Source organism: Ascaphus truei, chromosome 8, assembly GCF_040206685.1.
Source record: "Ascaphus truei isolate aAscTru1 chromosome 8, aAscTru1.hap1, whole genome shotgun sequence".
Lineage (NCBI taxonomy): Eukaryota > Metazoa > Chordata > Amphibia > Anura > Ascaphidae > Ascaphus > Ascaphus truei.
Window position 1 is genome coordinate 73,424,334 of NC_134490.1, and position 22,417 is coordinate 73,446,750.

Here is a 22,417-nt window from a genome sequence, read left to right on the forward strand (position 1 = left end):
TCTCTGGCACTCTGCGCCCCCGTGTCTCTCTGGCACCGTGCCCCCGTGTCTCTCTCTGGCATGCTGATTATTCCCTAATATAGACGTTTGTGGCGCTACCTTCTCACTCCCGCAGGCTTCTCGCAGACAAAACGCTCATTGTGTGTAGTACAGAACCTGAGCTTTCGCAGACACGGCTGCACTGCAAGAGTTGAGTTACCTTCACATGATACCTCCAGGGCACATACACAAAAGAGCAGCATTTTATTGTCGAAGCCAAGCAGATAAAATTACACCGGACCATTAACCCCGTCACTGCCAGGGACCTCCAGAGCATTATTCCATTAACCCCGCAACTGCCAGAGACCTCCAGAGCATTATTCCATTAACCCCGCAACTGCCAAAGACCTCCAGAGCATTATTCCATTAACCCTGCCACTGCCAGAGACCTCCAGAGCATTGTTCCATTAACCCCGCAACTGCCAGAGACCTCCAGCGCATTGTTCCATTAACCCTGCCACTGCCAGAGACCTCCAGAGCATTGTTCCATTAACCCCGCTACTACCAGAGACCTCCAGAGCATTGCTCCATTAACCCCGCCACTGCCAGACCTCCAGAGCATTATTCCATTAACCCCGCTACTACCAGAGACCTCCAGAGCATTGTTCCATTAACCCCGCTACTACCAGAGACCTCCAGTCCAGAGCATTGTTCCATTAACCCCGCCACTGCCAGAGACCTCCAGAGCATTGTTCCATTAACCCCGCCACTGCCAGAGACCTCCAGAGCATTGTTCCATTAACCCCGCCACTGCCAGAGACCTCCAGAGCATTGTTCCATTAACCCCGCCACTGCCAGAGACCTCCAGAGCATTGTTCCATTAACCCCGCCACTGCCAGAGACCTCCAGAGCATTATTCCATTAACCCCGCTACTACCAGAGACCTCCAGAGCATTGTTACATTAACCCCGCCACTGCCAGAGACCTCCAGAGCATTGTTCCATTAACCCCGCCACTGCCAGAGACCTCCAGAGCATTATTCCATTAACCCCACCACTGCCAGAGACCTGCAGAGCATTATTCCATTAACCCATACCAGGGCTCTGCAGAGAGTCGTTCCATTAACCCCTTTACTTCCAACATCCCGCAGTTAGCACCGCCGGCAGGGGCTGCCTCTGGCACTCACACCCTAAGCAGTCACTGAACATCATAAGCTGTCTCTTAAAGTTCATCTTCAAACTTCCTGGATGCTCTCTTTTTCTGTCTCCGACCTGATGTCTCTTCCCCTGTTGCAGAGGTCTCTCTCCCGCTCCTTGTGGTCTCTCTCCCGCTCCTTGTGGTCTCTCTCCCGCCCTCGGCTGCATCCTTCTCTGTATTCTCCTTGTTACTGTCACTTTCTCCCATTAGAATCTTTGCCTGTGAGCGCTCCTATCAGCGAGAGAGCAAAGACGCACAATGAGACAGCCGCGAGAGCAGAGACGCACAATGAGACAGCCGCGAGAGAGCAGACGCACAATGAGACAGACGCACAATGAGACAGCCGCGAGAGAGCAGACGCACAATGAGACAGCCACGAGAGAGCAGAGACGCACAATGAGACAGCCAAGAGAGCAGAGACGCACAATGAGACAGCCGCGAGAGAGCAGAGACGCACAATGAGACAGCCGCGAGAGAGCAGACGCACAACGAGACAGCCACGAGAGAGCAGAGACGCACAACGAGACAGCCGCGAGAGAGCAGAGACGCACAATGAGACAGCCGCGAGAGCAGAGACGCACAATGAGACAGCCGCGAGAGAGCAGAGACGCACAATGAGACAGCCGCGTGAGAGCAGACTCACAATGAGACAGCCGCGACAGAGCAGAGACGCACAATGAGACAGCTGCGAGAGAGCAGAGACGCACGAGACAAAAACGAGAGAACAGAGACGCAAAATGAGACAGCCGGCGAGAGAGCAGAGACGCACAATGAGACAGCAGCGAGAGCAGAGACGCACAATGAAACAGCATCGAGAGAGCAGAGATGCACAAGACAGCAGCAAGAGAGAGCAGAGACGTGCAATGAGAGAGCAGAGACGCACAAGAGCAGAGACACATAATGAGACGGCAGCGAGAGCAGAGACGCATAATGAGACGGCAGCGAGAGCAGAGACGCACATCGAGACATCAGCAAGAGAGACATCATACACAGACAGCACAGTGACAAACGTGACAAAAGTTTGGCAATGCCGACTGGGAGCCTGTGCTCGCAGCTGGAGAAGCTATGTAATTCTCCCATGTCAAAGGCCAGTCCCCCCACTCAGTGTTACCTGCTCCGCGTGCTCCGCTGACTCCGTGAACCACAGCACGATGGCGTATCCCCTCCCCCGCGTCACTGCGCGCACTCCGTAAGCGTTCTCTCCCCCCGCGCTGAACAGCACCAAGCGGCCACAACGAGGACGCAGCTCAGCCTGCGCGGACAGGAAGTGAGGTCAGTGTCACCACAATCAAGGAAGCGAGGCCACACAATCATCATAACAGAAAGTGACGTCCCAATAGAACAGGAAATGAGGTCACAGTCTGTACAAGACAGGAAATCGGGAAGTGATGTCATGCTCATCAGGAAGTGATGTCACACTCACGGTGACTGTTGTGCCGTCAAGCTCTGTGAAGAAGAGATCTCCGCCCTGGAAATCGTCATTTAGGTACAGGATCCCACTATGGAGGGAGGACAGGTTATACAGAGACCCCACCGAGCACCTCACCCGAGAGCAGCCCGCTCACCCGAGGGCTACACATCACTCTGACACACGCCCCCCCTCCCCCCCCCCCATACCTGTAGTCCCTGTGCACATATGCGGGGGGCTCTTTCCAGCACTCCTTCTCCTCAGTGTCTAGCACACAGTTATCAGCATGGACGGGGTGACTCAGATCCACACGCTCCTCCTGCTCCCCTAAAATATCGGGGTACAGAGGAGAGGCAGAGAGAGGCAGGGAGGGGGAGAGAGAGAACAGCAAAGTGATATAGAGACGGTGAATTATTATATCGCTCTTTGTATGTTGCTATAAACAAAGTGACACAGAGTTGCACAGAGACAGTCAGAAAGAGCAGCAGAGAGCTGGCATTACCTTCGATGGCGGAGCGACACACGAGATGCGTGTCGGAGAAGTGCAGGGTCTTCGTGTCAAAGTAAGACTGCGCCAGCACACGGGAGCGCTCACTGGCGTGATAATACAGACGCGCGTGCGAGGGATCCACAGTCCCTGAGGAGGCCATCTGTGCATAGAGACACAATGTGATAGTGACAACACGCGGGGGCACACGCAGCGCGACGCCACACGCAGTGTGACAACACAGTGATGTCACCATGTATTTGCGCCCAGTGTTAGGCGGGGACAAAGTCACTGCAGGCGAGACGCGCCCTACATACCACTGTGTGATCTGTGTGACATCCCGAATACACGTGTGTGCAGGTTTAGAATGATCCTGTGACAGTGGAAATTCAGGGAATGCCCTGACGAAGTTCGCGGTCGCGGACGAAACACGTAGGGCTGACGTCACCGATACGCCAGTCACAGGCTCGCGCCAGTCACAGGCTCGCGCCAGTCACAGACTCGCGCCAGTCACAGGCTCGCGCCAGTCAGACTCGCGCCAGTCACATACTCGCGCCAGTCACATACTCGCGCCAGTCACAGGCTCGCGCCAGTCACAGGCTCGCGCCAGTCACAGGCTCGCGCCAGTCACAGGCTCGCGCCAGTCACAGGCTCGCGCCAGTCAGGCTCGCGCCAGTCACAGGCTCGCGCCAGTCACAGACTCGCGCCAGTCACAGGCTCGCGCCAGTCACAGGCTCGCGCCAGTCACAGGCTCGCGCCAGTCACAGGCTCGCGCCAGTCACAGGCTCGCGCCAGTCACAGGCTCGCGCCAGTCACAGACTCGCGCCAGTCACAGACTCGCGCCAGTCACAGACTCGCGCCAGTCACAGACTCGCGCCAGTCACTTGATAAATGACAGAATTATTTTGGTGCAGCCCCGCTGTGCCCTGGATCACCTTCTTTTTGCAGTATACAGGATCTCTCCAGATAGGTTTTTCCCTGAACTAGGTGCACCGGTACCAAACACCGGTACCAAACACCGGTACCAAACACCGGTACCAAACACAAGTATTATACGGCTGTCTCTGTGTATTTCATTGGTGTGCAGCACTACTCTCTTTTTGCAGTGGGGAAGACAAGACAGGCTTTTGGATATAGAGCTCTCATCCCGTTCTGGGTGCAGCGCCTCCGTTCCCAGCAGGCCCCATCAGTGCCGGGTGCAGTCCCTGCAGGAAAACCATCTTGCAGTCCCCCTGATAAACTGCAGTCACAGGCAGGAGTATAAAAGCAGCAACGGGTCTTTATTGAGTACAGCCGTACACATCAGCACTGCCTTTTCTTCTGGTCCCTGGACTCAACCCCAAGGGCTTGAGGCCCCAAAGGTCTATCCCTGGCTCCCATGCTCCCTGGTGGAGTATGGGGTAGTTGTTCCCACTCCCCTGCGGGAGGGATTCCTCTCGCTTTCCCTGAGGAAGGAGAACGCCATAAATGTGAATCTGCAGCCCCTTTTGTACCCAGGGGAGGGTCCTAGGTCTGAGCTCCTGATAGGGGGTGGGGCTAAGGCTTGTGTACTGCCCTGTCACTCAAGGGTGTTGTTTACTGCTACAGCAGCAAGGGCATAGATATGAACCCAACACTGCCTGCGCTGGTACCAGGGCTTTGGTGTTAGGTAGGGCAGATTAGTAACCCAGGGGATACATGGCTACATATAACATTTGTTTTTTCAGCCGCACACACTTTGCTCCTGTTACATAATGTCAAGTTAGAGCAAGTGCTCACAAGATGCATTATGTGTGTGAGTAGTTGTGTGTCTTTGTGTAGTTATGTACCTGAAGCACACTCTGCACACAGCGAGAGTGGATTCAGTGCCCGAGTGTGCAGAGTTGTGTAATGGTGTCGCGTGTAGTTGTGTACTTGCAGGGATCTCTGCACGCTAGGCTATGGATACTCTCTTGGATGTGTGTAGTTTTGTGTAGCGATGCACAATTGTGTGCAGAGGAGTTTTGTGTAATGGTGCCTGTGTGTAGTTGTGTACCTGCAGGGCTCGCAGCACGCCCAGGACCTGGATCCTCTCTCGGGGGGTGTTAGGTGACCGTCTCCCTTTGTATCCATCCCCTCCAGCCGCCTGGGGGAGCAGAAGGGACACCGTAACATTCCCCCTCTCACCTGTGCCAGTCTTAACAGGTCCCCACACTCCTCTCTCTCTCTCTCCCCCCCTGCCCCCTCCCTCTAACAGATGCCAGTCGTAGCAAGTCCATACACTCCTCTCTTAATTTCTCCCTCTATCTTTTCTGTACAAATCTCAGCAGGTACTCTCTCCTCCTTCCCCCCCCCCTCCTCACACACTCCATCTCTCCCCTCTCTCTTGCTCCGTCACTCCCCCCCCTCACCTGTGCCAGTCTCAGCAGCTCCTCACACTACTTTCTCTCTTCTCTCTTGCCCCTCTCTTCCCTCTACCCCGCCCCTCTCTCACCTGTGCCAGTCTCAGTAGATCCTCACACTCCTCCTCAGTCATCACTCCATCCAGTGTTACTCTACTCGTCCCGTTCATCTGTTTAGGGGTCAGTGTCACTGTCACTTCCTCGTAGGGCAGGTCACCTGCGGAGCAATAAGTGGAGGGGCAGAGGCATGGAGGGTTACTGCACTTGCTCACCATGCAGAGCACCTCCTATTTTCCATGGGAATTCAACGGCTGTGATTACGGGCAATGTCCCAAATTATCCCACCGCGCCAGCGGCTGCAAGAAACCCTGCTACACCTGTATCTTCCTGACCCTGCCCACTATTGGCCGAACCCACCATCTGCTCCCCTTTCACAGGCCGCACCCGGACTCATTAACAGGGACATTGGTCACAAGGTCACACAGCGAGTCAGACTTACCCCCATTCTGCCCCTCTGCCTCTTTCTCCATGCTGGGGGAGGGGAAGAAAAAAACCTTGTATTATCATCATTTATTGGTATGGCGCCAACATATTGCCCAGCGCAGTACAATGTGGGAGGGGGGACAATAGCAGTGTATGGCAAGAGTACATGTATGTTAAGACAAACCGAGACAAGAGGAGGGATGTCCCTAGCCCGAGAAGCTTACAATGTAGAAGGAGAGGAAACACCAGGAATGGCGCGCGGGCGTCTCCGCGAGCGTCTCCGCGAGCGTCTCCGCGAGGCCGCCTTGCAAAGGTGTATTTACGGAACATTTAAATATACATACGGTGAGGGAGAGTTGGATTGGACGTGGTAGAGTCACAGGGTTGGGCGGCAGCACGGGGAAAGCCGTGGAGACGGGGAGTGAGAGGAGGGAACAAGGGAGGGGCAGAGGCATTGATCAAAAGCAGAACGTAGACTGCGTGTGGGAGAGTACTTGGTAAATGGGTGGGATGTGGAAGGGGAGGGATGTGTAAGGGGAGGGATGTGGAAGGGGAGGGATGTGGAAGGGGAGGGATGTGGAAGGGGTGGGATGTGGAAGGGGAGGGATGTGGAAGGGGAGGGATGTGGAAGCGGAGGGATGTGGAAGCGGAGGGACGTGGAAGCGGAGGGACGTGGAAGCGGAGGGACGTGGAAGCGGAGGGACGTGGAAGCGGTGGGATGTGGAAGCGGAGGGATGTGGAAGCGGTGGGACGTGGAAGCGGTGGGATGTGGAAGGGGAGGGACGTGGAAGCGGAGGGATGTGGAAGGGGAGGGATGTGGAAGCGGTGGGACGTGGAAGGGGAGGGACGTGGAAGGGGTGGGACGTGGAAGGACGTGGAAGGGGTGGGACGTGGAAGGGGAGGGATGTGGAAGGGGAGGGATGTGGAAGGGGAGGGATGTGGAAGCGGTGGGATGTGGAAGGACGTGGAAGGGGTGGGACGTGGAAGGGGAGGGACGTGGAAGGACGTGGAAGGGGTGGGACGTGGAAGGGGTGGGATGTGGAAGGGGAGGGATGTGGAAGCGGAGGGATGTGGAAGCGGTGGGATGTGGAAGGGGAGGGATGTGGAAGGGGAGGGATGTGGAAGCGGTGGGATGTGGAAGCGGAGGGACGTGGAAGCGGTGGGACGTGGAAGGGGAGGGACGTGGAAGGGGTGGGACGTGGAAGGACGTGGAAGGGGTGGGACGTGGAAGGGGAGGGATGTGGAAGGGGTGGGATGTGGAAGGGGAGGGATGTGGAAGCGGTGGGATGTGGAAGGGGAGGGACGTGGAAGGGGAGGGACGTGGAAGGGGAGGGACGTGGAAGGACGTGGAAGGGGTGGGACGTGGAAGGGGAGGGATGTGGAAGGGGAGGGATGTGGAAGGGGAGGGATGTGGAAGCGGTGGGATGTGGAAGGGGAGGGACGTGGAAGGGGTTGGACGTGGAAGGACGTGGAAGGGGTGGGACGTGGAAGGGGAGGGACGTGGAAGGGGAGGGATGTGGAAGGGGAGGGATGTGGAAGCGGTGGGATGTGGAAGCGGAGGGACGTGGAAGCGGTGGGACGTGGAAGGGGAGGGACGTGGAAGGACGTGGAAGGGGTGGGACGTGGAAGGGGAGGGATGTGGAAGGGGTGGGATGTGGAAGCGGTGGGATGTGGAAGGGGTGGGACGTGGAAGGGGAGGGATGTGGAAGCGGTGGGACGTGGAAGGGGCGGGATGTGGAAGTGGAGGGATGTGGAAGTGGAGGGACGTGGAAGCGGTGGGACGTGGAAGGGGAGGGACGTGGAAGGACGTGGAAGGGGTGGGACGTGGAAGGGGAGGGATGTGGAAGGGGTGGGATGTGGAAGGGGAGGGATGTGGAAGCGGAGGGATGTGGAAGGGGAGGGATGTGGAAGGGGAGGGATGTGGAAGCGGTGGGATGTGGAAGGGGAGGGATGTGGAAGGGGAGGGACGTGGAAGCGGAGGGATGTGGAAGGGGAGGGATGTGGAAGGGGAGGGATGTGGAAGGGGAGGGATGTGGAAGGGGAGGGATGTGGAAGGGGAGGGATGTGGAAGGGGAGGGATGTGGAAGGGGAGGGATGTGGAAGGGGAGGGATGTGGAAGCGGTGGGATGTGGAAGGGGAGGGATGTGGAAGCGGTGGGATGTGGAAGGGGAGGGATGTGGAAGGGGAGGGATGTGGAAGCGGTGGGATGTGGAAGGGGAGGGATGTGGAAGGGGAGGGATGTGGAAGGGGAGGGACGTGGAAGTGGAGGGATGTGGAAGGGGAGGGACGTGGAAGTGGAGGGATGTGGAAGGGGAGGGATGTGGAAGGGGAGGGATGTGGAAGCGGTGGGATGTGGAAGGGGAGGGATGTGGAAGGGGAGGGATGTGGAAGCGGTGGGATGTGGAAGGGGAGGGATGTGGAAGCGGTGGGATGTGGAAGGGGAGGGATGTGGAAGGGGAGGGATGTGGAAGGGGAGGGATGTGGAAGGGGAGGGATGTGGAAGGGGAGGGATGTGGAAGGGGAGGGATGTGGAAGGGGAGGGATGTGGAAGGGGAGGGATGTGGAAGCGGTGGGATGTGGAAGGGGAGGGATGTGGAAGCGGTGGGATGTGGAAGGGGAGGGATGTGGAAGGGGAGGGATGTGGAAGCGGTGGGATGTGGAAGGGGAGGGATGTGGAAGGGGAGGGATGTGGAAGGGGAGGGATGTGGAAGGGGAGGGATGTGGAAGCGGTGGGATGTGGAAGGGGAGGGATGTGGAAGGGGAGGGATGTGGAAGGGGAGGGATGTGGAAGGGGAGGGATGTGGAAGGGGAGGGATGTGGAAGGGGAGGGATGTGGAAGCGGTGGGATGTGGAAGGGGAGGGATGTGGAAGGGGAGGGATGTGGAAGGGGAGGGATGTGGAAGGGGAGGGATGTGGAAGCGGTGGGATGTGGAAGGGGAGGGACGTGGAAGGGGAGGGACGTGTAAGCGGAGGGACGTGGAAGGGGAGGGACGTGGAAGGGGAGGGATGTGGAAGCGGTGGGATGTGGAAGGGGAGGGACGTGGAAGGGGAGGGACGTGTAAGCGGAGGGACGTGGAAGGGGAGGGACGTGGAAGGGGAGGGACGTGGAAGCGGTGGGACGTGGAAGGGGAGGGACGTGGAAGCGGTGGGATGTGGAAGGGGAGGGATGTGGAAGGGGAGGGATGTGGAAGCGGTGGGATGTGGAAGGGGAGGGATGTGGAAGGGGAGGGATGTGGAAGGGGAGGGATGTGGAAGTGGAGGGATGTGGAAGGGGAGGGACGTGGAAGTGGAGGGATGTGGAAGGGGAGGGACGTGGAAGCGGTGGGACGTGGAAGGGGAGGGATGTGGAAGGGGAGGGATGTGGAAGGGGAGGGATGTGGAAGCGGTGGGATGTGGAAGGGGAGGGACGTGGAAGGGGAGGGACGTGTAAGCGGAGGGACGTGGAAGGGGAGGGACGTGGAAGGGGAGGGACGTGGAAGGGGAGGGATGTGGAAGGGGAGGGATGTGGAAGCGGTGGGATGTGGAAGGGGAGGGACGTGGAAGGGGAGGGACGTGTAAGCGGAGGGACGTGGAAGGGGAGGGATGTGGAAGCGGTGGGATGTGGAAGGGGAGGGACGTGGAAGGGGAGGGACGTGTAAGCGGAGGGATGTGGAAGCGGTGGGATGTGGAAGGGGAGGGATGTGGAAGGGGAGGGATGTGGAAGTGGAGGGATGTGGAAGGGGAGGGACGTGGAAGCGGTGGGACGTGGAAGGGGAGGGATGTGGAAGGGGAGGGATGTGGAAGGGGAGGGATGTGGAAGGGGAGGGACGTGGAAGCGGTGGGACGTGGAAGGGGAGGGATGTGGAAGGGGAGGGATGTGGAAGGGGAGGGATGTGGAAGGGGAGGGATGTGGAAGTGGAGGGATGTGGAAGGGGAGGGACGTGGAAGCGGTGGGACGTGGAAGGGGAGGGATGTGGAAGGGGAGGGATGTGGAAGGGGAGGGATGTGGAAGGGGAGGGATGTGGAAGCGGTGGGATGTGGAAGGGGAGGGACGTGGAAGGGGAGGGACGTGTAAGCGGAGGGACGTGGAAGGGGAGGGACGTGGAAGGGGAGGGACGTGGAAGCGGTGGGACGTGGAAGGGGAGGGACGTGGAAGGGGAGGGACGTGGAAGGGGAGGGACGTGGAAGGGGAGGGACGTGGAAGGGGAGGGACGTGGAAGGGGAGGGACGTGGAAGCGGAGGGACGTGGAAGGGGAGGGACGTGGAAGGGGAGGGACGTGGAAGGGGAGGGACGTGGAAGGGGAGGGACGTGGAAGCGGAGGGACGTGGAAGCGGTGGGACGTGGAAGCGGAGGGACGTGGAAGGGGAGGGACGTGGAAGGGGAGGGATGTGGAAGCGGAGGGATGTGGAAGGGGAGGGATGTGGAAGGGGAGGGATGTGGAAGAGGAGGGATGTGGAAGGGGAGGGATGTGGAAGCGGAGGGATGTGGAAGGGGAGGGATGTGGAAGGGGAGGGATGTGGAAGAGGAGGGATGTGGAAGGGGAGGGATGTGGAAGCGGAGGGATGTGGAAGAGGAGGGATGTGGAAGGGGAGGGATGTGGAAGGGGAGGGATGTGGAAGGGGAGGGATGTGGAAGCGGAGGGATGTGGAAGAGGAGGGATGTGGAAGGGGAGGGATGTGGAAGTGAGGGACGTGGAAGCGGAGGGATGTGGAAGTGAGGGACGTCACCTTGTAGCTGAGCACGAGTGTCTTGAATTGGACTCTGTAGGGCAGAGGTGACCAGCTCCAGTCCACAAGGACACCCACAGGTCAGTTCCCTGCTCCAGCAGTGGTGGCTCAATCAAGTCAGACTGAACCACTTGTGCTGAAGCAGGGATATCCAGTTTTGGGGTGCATAATGGCGCAGCAGAGGAGGAGCGGCCAGTGAGGTAAATGAGACCGGCCATAACATTTAGAATGGAATGTAATAGCCATATGGAGCAACACAGGGGCGTAACTCTCCCACCCTCGGAGCCGCACAGAGGGGTCACTTCCCACCCCCAGGGGGGCAGTACATGGGTTATTCACCTTATTTTCTCTCTCAGACTCTCTGGGATAACTTCTTCAGGTGTCCAAGAGTCCTAAGAGACAGAGATATATATTACCACACATATTATATACACATCCATACTAACACACACATATACACATACAGTGAGGACTGTGTATAGATAGACAGACACACACATATACACATACAGTGAGGACTGTGTATAGACAGACACACACATATACACATACAGTGAGGACTGTGTATAGATAGACACACACATTCACATACAGTGAGGACTGTGTATAGACAGACACACACATACACATACAGTGAGGACTGTGTATAGACAGACACACACATATACACATACAGTGAGGACTGTGTATAGATAGACAGACACGCACATATACACATACAGTGAGGACTGTGTATAGATAGACACACACACACATATACACATACAGTGAGGACAGTATATAGATAGACACACATATACACACAGTGAGGACTGTGTATAGATAGATAAACACACACATATACACACAATGAGGACTGTGTATAGATAGACACACACATATACACATACAGTGAGGACTGTGTATAGATAGACAGAGACACACATATACATACAGTGAGGACTGTGTATAGATAGACAGACACACACATTCACATACAGTGAGGACTGTGTATAGATAGACACACATATACAGTGAGGACTGTGTATAGATAGACACACACACATATACATACACACACACACACACACACACAGTGAGGACTGTGTATAGACAGACACACACATATACACATACAGTGAGGACTGTGTATAGATAGACACACACATACACATACAGTGAGGACAGTGTATAGATAGACACACACATACAGTGAGGACTGTGTATAGATAGACACACACACACACACACAGTGAGGACTGTGTATAGATAGACACACACACATACAGTGAGGACTGTGTATAGACAGACACACACATATACACATACAGTGAGGACAGTGTATAGATAGACAGACACACACATATACACATACAGTGAGGACAGTATATAGATAGACACACACATATACACACAGTGAGGACTGTGTATAGATAGACACACACACACACACACACAGTGAGGACTGTGTATAGATAGACACACACATATACACATACAGTGAGGACTGTGTATAGATAGACAGACACACACATTCACATACAGTGAGGACTGTGTATAGATAGACACACACACACACACACACACACACACACACACACACACATACAGTGAGGACTGTGTATAGACAGACACACACATATACACATACAGTGAGGACAGTGTATAGATAGACACACACACACACACATACAGTGAGGACTGTGTATAGACAGACACACACACACAGTGAGGACTGTGTATAGATAGACACACACACATACAGTGAGGACTGTGTATAGACAGACACACACATATACACATACAGTGAGGACAGTGTATAGATAGACAGACACACACATATACACATACAGTGAGGACAGTATAGATAGACACACACATATACACACAGTGAGGACTGTGTATAGATAGACACACACACACACACACACACACACACACACAGTGAGGACTGTGTATAGATAGACACACACACATACACATACAGTGAGGACTGTGTATAGACAGACACACACATATACACATACAGTGAGGACTGTGTATAGACAGACACACACATACACATACAGTGAGGACTGTGTATAGACAGACACACACATATACACATACAGTGAGGACTGTGTATAGATAGACAGACACACACATTCACATACAGTGAGGACTGTGTATAGACAGACACACACATACACATACAGTGAGGACTGTGTATAGACAGACACACACATATACACATACAGTGAGGACTGTGTATAGATAGACAGACACGCACATATACACATACAGTGAGGACTGTGTATAGACAGACACACACATATACACATACAGTGAGGACAGTGTATAGATAGACAGACACACACATATACACATACAGTGAGGACAGTATATAGATAGACACACATATACACACAGTGAGGACTGTGTATAGATAGATAAACACACACATATACACACAATGAGGACTGTGTATAGATAGACACACACATATACACATACAGTGAGGACTGTGTATAGATAGACAGAGACACACATATACATACAGTGAGGACTGTGTATAGATAGACAGACACACACATTCACATACAGTGAGGACTGTGTATAGATAGACACACATATACAGTGAGGACTGTGTATAGATAGACACACACACACACACACACACACACACACACACACACACACACACACACACACACACACAGTGAGGACTGTGTATAGATAGACACACACACATACAGTGAGGACTGTGTATAGACAGACACACACATATACACATACAGTGAGGACTGTGTATAGACAGACACACACATACACATACAGTGAGGACAGTGTATAGATAGACACACACATACAGTGAGGACTGTGTATAGATAGACACACACACACACACACACACACACACACACACAGTGAGGACTGTGTATAGATAGACACACACACATACAGTGAGGACTGTGTATAGACAGACACACACATATACACATACAGTGAGGACAGTGTATAGATAGACAGACACACACATATACACATACAGTGAGGACAGTATATAGATAGACACACACATATACACACAGTGAGGACTGTGTATAGATACACACACACACACACACACACACACACAGTGAGGACTGTGTATAGATAGACACACACATATACACATACAGTGAGGACTGTGTATAGATAGACATACACACACATTCACATACAGTGAGGACTGTGTATAGATAGACACACACACACACACACACACAAACAGTGAGGACTGTGTATAGATAGACACACACACACACACACACACACACACACACACAGTGAGGACTGTGTATAGATAGACACACACACATACACATACAGTGAGGACTGTGTATAGACAGACACACACATATACACATACAGTGAGGACTGTGTATAGACAGACACACACATACACATACAGTGAGGACTGTGTATAGACAGACACACGCATACACATACAGTGAGGACTGTGTATAGACAGACAAACACATACAGTGAGGATTGTGTATAGACAGACACACACATACACATACAGTGAGGACTGTGTATAGATAGACACACACATATACACATACACTGAGGACTGTGTATAGATACACACACATACACATACAGTGAGGACTGTGTATAGACAGACACACACATATACACATACACTGAGGACTGTGTATAGATACACACACATACACATACAGCGAGGACTGTGTATAGATAGACAGACACACACACACACACATATACACATACAGTGAGGACTGTGTATAGATAGACAGACACACACATATACACAGTGAGGACTGTGTATAGATAGACAGACACACACACACACACACACACACATACAGTGAGGACTGTGTATAGACAGACACACACATATACACATACAGTGAGGACTGTGTATAGATAGACAGACACACACATATACACACAGTGAGGACTGTGTATAGATAGACAGACACACACACACACACATATACACATACAGTGAGGACTGTGTATAGACAGACACACATATACACATACAGTGAGGACTGTGTATAGATAGATAGACACACACATATACACACAGTGAGGACTGTGTATAGATAGACAGACAGACACACACACACACACACACACACATACACATACAGTGAGGACTGTGTATAGACAGACACACACATATACACATACAGTGAGGACTGTGTATAGATAGACAGACACACACATATACACACAGTGAGGACTGTGTATAGATAGACAGACACACACACACACACACACACATATACACATACAGTGAGGACTGTGTATAGACAGACACACATATACACATACAGTGAGGACTGTGTATAGATAGACAGACACACACATACACATACAGTGAGGACTGTGTATAGACAGACACACACATATACACATACAGTGAGGACTGTGTATAGATAGACAGACACACACATTCACATACAGTGAGGACTGTGTATAGACAGACACACACATATACACATACAGTGAGGACTGTGTATAGATAGACAGACACGCACATATACACATACAGTGAGGACTGTGTATAGATAGACAGACACGCACATATACACATACAGTGAGGACTGTGTATAGACAGACACACACATATAGACATACAGTGAGGACTGTGTATAGATACACACACATACACATACAGTGAGGACTGTGTATAGACAGACAAACACATACACATACAGTGAGGACTGTGTATAGACAGACACACACATACACATACAGTGAGGACTGTGTATAGACAGACAAACACATACAGTGAGGACTGTGTATAGACAGACACACACATATACACATACAGTGAGGATGTGTATAGATAGACACACACATATACACATACACTGAGGACTGTGTATAGATACACACACATACACATACAGTGAGGACTGTGTATTGACAGACACACACATATACACATACACTGAGGACTGTGTATAGATACACACACATACACATACAGTGAGGACTGTGTATAGATAGACAGACACACACACACACATATATACACATACAGTGAGGACTGTGTATAGTCAGACAAACACATACACATACAGTGAGGACTGTGTATAGACAGACACACACATATACACATACAGTGAGGACTGTGTATAGATAGACAGACACACACATGTACACATACAGTGAGGACTGTGTATAGACAGACACACACATATACACATACAGTGAGGACTGTGTATAGATAGACAGACACACACATATACACACAGTGAGGACTGTGTATAGATAGACAGACAGACACACACACACACACATATACACATACAGTGAGGACTGTGTATAGACAGACACACATATACACATACAGTGAGGACTGTGTAAAGATAGACACACACATATACACATACAGTGAGGACTGTGTATAGATAGACACACACATATACACATACACTGAGGACTGTGTATAGATACACACACATACACATACACATACAGTGAGGACTGTGTATAGATAGACACTCACACACATACAGTGAGGACTGTGTATAGATAGACAGACACACACATATACACATACAGTGAGGACTGTGTATAGACAGACACACACATACACATACAGTGAGGACTGTGTATAGACAGACACACACATACACATACAGTGAGGACTGTGTATAGACAGACAAACACATACACATACAGTGAGGACTGTGTATAGATACACACACATACACATACAGTGAGGACTGTGTATAGACAGACACACACATATACACATACAGTGAAGACTGTGTAAAGATAGACACACACATATACACATACAGTGAGGACTGTGTATAGATAGACAGACACACACACACACACACACACATATACACATACAGTGAGGACTGTGTATAGATAGACAGACACACACACACATATACACATACAGTGAGGACTGTGTATAGACAGACATACACATACAGTGAGGACTGTGTATAGACAGACAAACACATACACATATAGTGAGGACTGTGTATAGATACACACACACACACACATACACATACAGTGAGGACTGTGTATAGACAGACAAACACATACACATATAGTGAGGACTGTGTATAGACAGACACACACATATACACATACAGTGAGGACTGTATAGACAGACACACACATATACACATACAGTGAGGACTGTGTATAGATAGACACACACATATACACACATACAGTGAGGACTGTGTATAGATAGACAAACACATATACATATACAGTGAGGACTGTGTATAGATAGACAAACACATACACATACAGTGAGGACTGTGTATAGACAGACACACACATATACACATAAAGTGAGGACTGTGTATAGACAGACACACACATACACATACAGTGAGGACTGTGTATAGACAGACACACACACATACACATACAGTGAGGACTGTATAGACAGACACACACATATACACATACAGTGAGGACTGTGTATAGATAGACACACACACACACAGATTGAAACAGACAGATAGCAGACCGAGACATAGACACAAAGACAAAGAGCGACAGAAAGCGACAGCCAGGCAAAATAAGACTCACACGATCGTGAAATGAGATGCCAAGATTCTCCATGGCGTAATAAAGCAGTCTCTTCTCTGAGACCGCTCGGCGCACGTACGAGATGATGCTCTGCAGAGTGACAGAGAAACAAGAGTGTGGAGACAACACGAGACAGCTCCGATCCTTCAGAGCTGAGACAGACAGAACAGACAGAGGGAGAAAGAGACAGACATTCAGAAATCCCTCTACAAAGAGAAGCTTTAGCTTCTAAAGAGCGAGAGGGGGCGGGAGAAAGGGAGAGCACGAGAAAAGGGGGAGAGCGTGATAGAGGGGGAGAGAGGAAGAGCGAGAGGGGGGAGAAAGAGCATCGAGGGGCAAGGCAGTAAGGGCATGGGGGCGGGAGGTAGACAGAGAAACGCGTGGGGTGGGAGTGGGGGTTGGAGAAAGAGAGCGTGTGGGGGCGTCAGAGAAAGAGAGCGCCCGGAAGAGACGGAGGTGGAGGAGAGTCAGCTGAGGGATGTGCACTGGTGTTAGTTTGAAATATTTCCAGACTAATTATTCCCCCTTTAAAAGAAAGAGACACCCTCTCATGCCAGGAGGGGCACTCGGGCAGGGCTGGGGCAGTTACCTCCCGCGGTTTGCTCCTGTCCTGCAGTTTCCCCTCGTACTCCTGCAGCCTCTCTCGCATGGTCTCGTTCTGCGGATGGAAGAGCAGGAGGCACCGGGCGATCTGAGCAGCGGCTTCCCAGTCTCCGACTACAGAGAGAAATACCCCACGGGGCAGTTACAGGCATGCTATACACCCCCACCCACCTCCCTCCCTTCCAGTGTACATAGATGATTGTTACCCTTTGTCTACATGATGGGGGCAGCAGAGGGAAACGTGTTACCCCTGGAAGGGCAGTATCAGGCAATACTGGGAGTCTCATGGCAGCAAGAGGAGGTTCTTGCCCCGGTGGGGGTGACTCACGTCTGGCGTAGCCGTCTTGTAGCAGGGAGAGGCGAGACTCGATTATATCCTCTTCTGCGCGTTTCTGTCCCGGCCTCACGGAATCCTCTAGGACACAGCGCTGCTTACACTGCAAGACTTGTACGTAATACTCTAATAGAGAGGGGGGGGGGGGAGAGAAATGACGGAGTAAGAGAGATGGGAGAGGACCAAGATAGAGAAGAAGGGCAAGAGGAGAGAGGGAGGACGAGGAAGTGAGAGAGGACGAGTTTTTGGGAGAGAGGGGGAGATAAGAGATAAAGGAGGGGGAAATAAGAGATAAAGGAGGGGGAGAGAGTGGGAGGGGAGAAGGAGAGAGATGAGCGTGAGATACGGGAGTAAGGCAGGGGAGGCAGTCTCTTGCCCCCTGGGGTATCTGTGCTGTTGGACATATACCTGCGATCACCTCTGATAAATCCCTGTGCGTCTCGTTTTCACTCTCTCGTGTCCCCTCGCACAGAGTGCGACACTCTTCCAGTGCAGAGAGCGCGAGGGACAGTGACTCCTCCAACCGTGAGACCGCAGGGCCAAACTTGCCCTCAGAGAGTAGCGAGACCGCTTGAGAGTAGAGAACCTGGGGAGAGAGACACCCTGGATGAGAGAATCCAAAGAGACAGCCCCCTTAACTAATCAGAGAGACCACAGCGTCTGTATGTTGTGTTACCCGGTGTGACGGCTCCTCCAGGTCCCGGAAACTCTGCGCTCTGACCCGCTCCATTCCGCGGTATCGCTGGACATCCTGCGTGATCTGCTCGTGCCACGGGTTCCTCACGTAGAAAGTGAACGCAGCCGCGGCAGCTTCATCCAACTCTTCCAACTGGGAGGGGGAAGCAGCCTGTCAGCACCCGCTGCTTCCTGCACGTGTCACCTGTCAGGACCCGCTGCTTCCTGCACGTGTCACCTGTCAGCACCCGCTGCTTCCTGCACATGCCACCTACCAGCGCCAGCTACTTCCTGCACGTGCCACTTACTAGCAACAGCTGCTTCCTGCACGTGCCACCTACCAGCGCCAGCTACTTCCTGCTCGTGCCACTTACTAGCACCAGCTGCTTCCTGCACGTGCCACCTACCAGCGCCAGCTACTTCCTGCACGTGCCACTTACTAGCACCAGCTGCTTCCTGCACGTGCCACCTACCAGCGCCAGCTTCCTGCACGTGCCACTTACTAGCGCCAGCTGCTTCCTGCACGTGTCACCTACCAGCTCCAGCTACTTCCTGCACGTGCCACTTACTAGCACCAGCTACTTCCTGCACGTGCCACTTACTAGCACCCGCTGCTTCCTGCACGTGCCACCTACCAGCGCCAGCTACTTCTTGCGTGTGCCACTTACTAGCACCAGTTACTTCCTGCACGTGTCACCTACTAGCACCAGTTACTTCCTGCACATGCCACCTACCAGCGCCAGCTGCTTCCTGCATGTGCCACCTACCAGCGCCAGCTGCTTCCTGCACGTGCCACCTACCAGCGCCAGCTACTTCCTGCACGTGCCACCTACTAGCGCCAGTTGCTTCCTGCACGTGTCACCTACTAGCGCCAGCTACTTCCTGCACGTGCCAGCTACCAGCTGCTTCCTGCGTGTGCCACTTACTATCGCCAGCTGATTCCTGCATGCGCCACCTACCAGCTCCAGCTGCTTCCTGCGCGTGCCACCTACTAGCGCCAGCTACTTCCTGCACGTGCCACTTACCAGCGCTAGCTACTTCCTGCGCGTGCCACCTACTAGCGTCAGCTGCTTCCTGCGCGTGCCACTTACTAGCGCCAGCTACTTACTGCGCGTGCCACTTACTAGCGCCAGCTACTTACTGCGCGTGCCACTTACTAGCACTTACTAACTCTTTGAAAAAGTCCTGGCTTGGACGAAACGCATAAGAGTGTTCATGCTCTTGTACATTGCTGGTTACTAATAAACTTTTTTATATTCATACAACTGGCTGAGTGAAGGTGCTGTGAACCTCGGAAGCAATCTCCATTTTTTTCACTTACTAGCACCAGCTGCTTCCTGCGCGTGCCACCTACCAGCGCCAGCTGCTTCCTGCGCGTGCCACCTACCAGCGCCAGCTGCTTCCTGCGCGTGCCACCTACTAGCGCCAGCTACTTCCTGCACGTGCCACCTACTAGCGCCAGCTACTTCCTGCACGTGCCACCTACTAGCGCCAGCTACTTCCTGCATGTGCCACCTAGCGCCAGCTACTTCCTGCACGTGCCACCTACCAGCGCCAGCTGCTTCCTGCGCGTGCCACCTACTAGCGCCAGCTACTTCCTGCACGTGCCACCTACTAGCGCCAGCTACTTCCTGCACGTGCCACCTACTAGCGCCAGCTACTTCCTGCACGTGCCACCTACTAGCGCCAGCTACTTCCTGCATGTGCCACCTAGCGCCAGCTACTTCCTGCACGTGCCACCTACCAGCGCCAGCTACTTCCTGCACATGCCACCTACTAGCGCCAGCTACTTCCTGCATGTGCCACCTACCAGCGCCAGCAACTTCCTGCATGTGCCACATAGCGCCAGCTACTTCCTGCACGTGCCACCTACCAGCGCCAGCTACTTCCTGCACATGCCACCTAATAGCGCCAGCTACTTCCTGCATGTGCTACCTACAAGCGCCCACTGCTTCCTGCACGTGCCACCTATTAGCGCCAGCAACTTCCTGCACGTGCCACCTACTAGCGCCAGCAACTTCCTGCATGTGCCACCTATTAGCGCCAGCTGCTTCCTGCACGTGCCACATACTAGTTAAGTATACGCCCAGAAGGTGGGCTAATGCTGTGTTTTAATAAAGGGAATTTAGGATATAAACCCTGCATTTGGAATATGAAATTAGAATTTAACAGAGGGGTGTCTTATGCCAACCAGACACGTGAATCCTCTTCTTTCATGCTCCAACGGGCTCTTTGGGAGGAATCCGATACATGTTCTGTGGTGACGTGCAGGATTTCTGTTTGTTTATCTTTTTATTTTAAGAAACTGTCTGCATGTATTGTACTGTATGTTTTTTGCAATAATCTTTTTCTGTAACCCAAGCACTGCACTATTTTGTATATTAAATCTAAAATTGAATAATAATGACTTTGGGTTCTGGGTGAAGTTTGCATGTTTTGAAGAGATTCATTACATTTTTAGACAAATTTTGCTCCAAAAGATGTGTGCTAATTATATATTTTGTTTAGTTACAGGAAACAGGGACCAAACCCCCGGACCTCTTTGGTGGTTGCAGTGATTTAAGATCTATTTGTGACAGGTTAAGGGGAGATATTGCTCTCCCCTCTCTCCCTGCAGATTATTGCTCCCCTTCTCCCTGCAGATCATTGCTCTCCCCTATCTCCCTGCAGATTATTGCTCCCCTTCTCCCTGCAGATCATTGCTCCCCCTCTCTCTCTCGCTGCAGATCATTTCTCCCCCCCCCCCCTCCCTTCAGATCATTGCTCCGCTTCTCTCTCCCTGGAGATGATTGCTTCCCCCTTCTGCAGATCATTGCTCCCCCCTCCTGCAGATCATTGCTCCTCCTCACCTTGTAGTGTATGATCTGCAGGTAGTTGTATGGCGCCCCCCTCTGGAAGCCCCTCTCAGTCTCCTCTGTGAGCCGGTGCAGGGAGGGTTCTCCCAGCTCCAGCCTCTCGCAGAGCCGCAGACAGTCTGCCCGGGTCAGCACTGCCTCCTCCAGCCGCCCCGGGGCCCCCAGGAGCCCGCAGCTCGCCCCGCAGCGCAGCTTCACCCCCCGCACCTCCGCCAGGCTCCGCAGCGCCCCCTGCAGCCGGCCCCGGGCCCCCGGCCAGTCCCCCCGGGAGAAGAGACGGATCCCGTCGGACAGCAGGAGGTCCGGGGGGAGCAGAGAGAGAGACTGGCCCGGGGGAGGCAGAGCCAGGCAGAGACACAGGAGGAGCCGGGGCAGAGACATATTGTGTGTGTGGGGGGGGGGTAGGGGGCGGGGTGTCTGGGGGGGGGGGGGGTAGTGTGTGTGTGGGGGGGGGGTAGGGGGCGGGGTGTCTGGGGGGGGGGGGGGTAGTGTGTGTGTGTGTGTGTGTGTGTGTGTGTGTGTGTGTGTGTGTGGGGGGGGGGTGTGTGTTTGTGTGGGGGTGGGGGTGTGGGGGGGGGGGGGGGAAGGGGGTGAGGACCGGAAGAAATAAAGGGAGAGGGGGAGAGAAACGAAGGGGTTGAGGACCGGGAGGGGGGGAGAAATAAAGGGGGAGGAGAACCGAAAGGGGGGTATGGAAACGAAAGGTGGGGGAGAGAGAAACGATGGGGGGGGGGGGGGGGGAGAGAAACGATGGGGGGGGGGGGGGGAGAGAGAAAC

General features: G+C 53.1%; 1 protein-coding gene across 2 annotated transcripts; it reads right to left on the reverse strand.

The window, feature by feature from the left end:
• Nucleotides 1–226: 226 nt before the first annotated feature.
• P3H3 (prolyl 3-hydroxylase 3) lies at nucleotides 227–22,036 on the reverse strand. 2 transcript variants are annotated; one of them, XM_075612643.1, is made up of 15 exons: nucleotides 21,635–22,036; nucleotides 18,787–18,939; nucleotides 18,519–18,696; nucleotides 18,105–18,236; nucleotides 17,763–17,890; nucleotides 17,174–17,263; nucleotides 10,961–11,013; nucleotides 5,931–5,962; nucleotides 5,524–5,648; nucleotides 5,086–5,175; nucleotides 3,087–3,234; nucleotides 2,794–2,911; nucleotides 2,600–2,675; nucleotides 2,288–2,428; nucleotides 227–1,407 (listed from the first exon to the last, which is right to left on the reverse strand). In XM_075612643.1, the coding sequence occupies exons 1-15, from the start codon at nucleotides 22,019–22,021 to the stop codon at nucleotides 1,201–1,203; spliced, it is 2,058 nt and encodes a 685-aa protein (XP_075468758.1). In that variant the 5' UTR covers nucleotides 22,022–22,036; the 3' UTR covers nucleotides 227–1,200. The 2 variants fall into 2 exon arrangements, with proteins under 2 accessions (XP_075468758.1, XP_075468759.1); XM_075612644.1 differs by lacking the exon at nucleotides 5,086–5,175.
• Nucleotides 22,037–22,417: the final 381 nt, after the last annotated feature.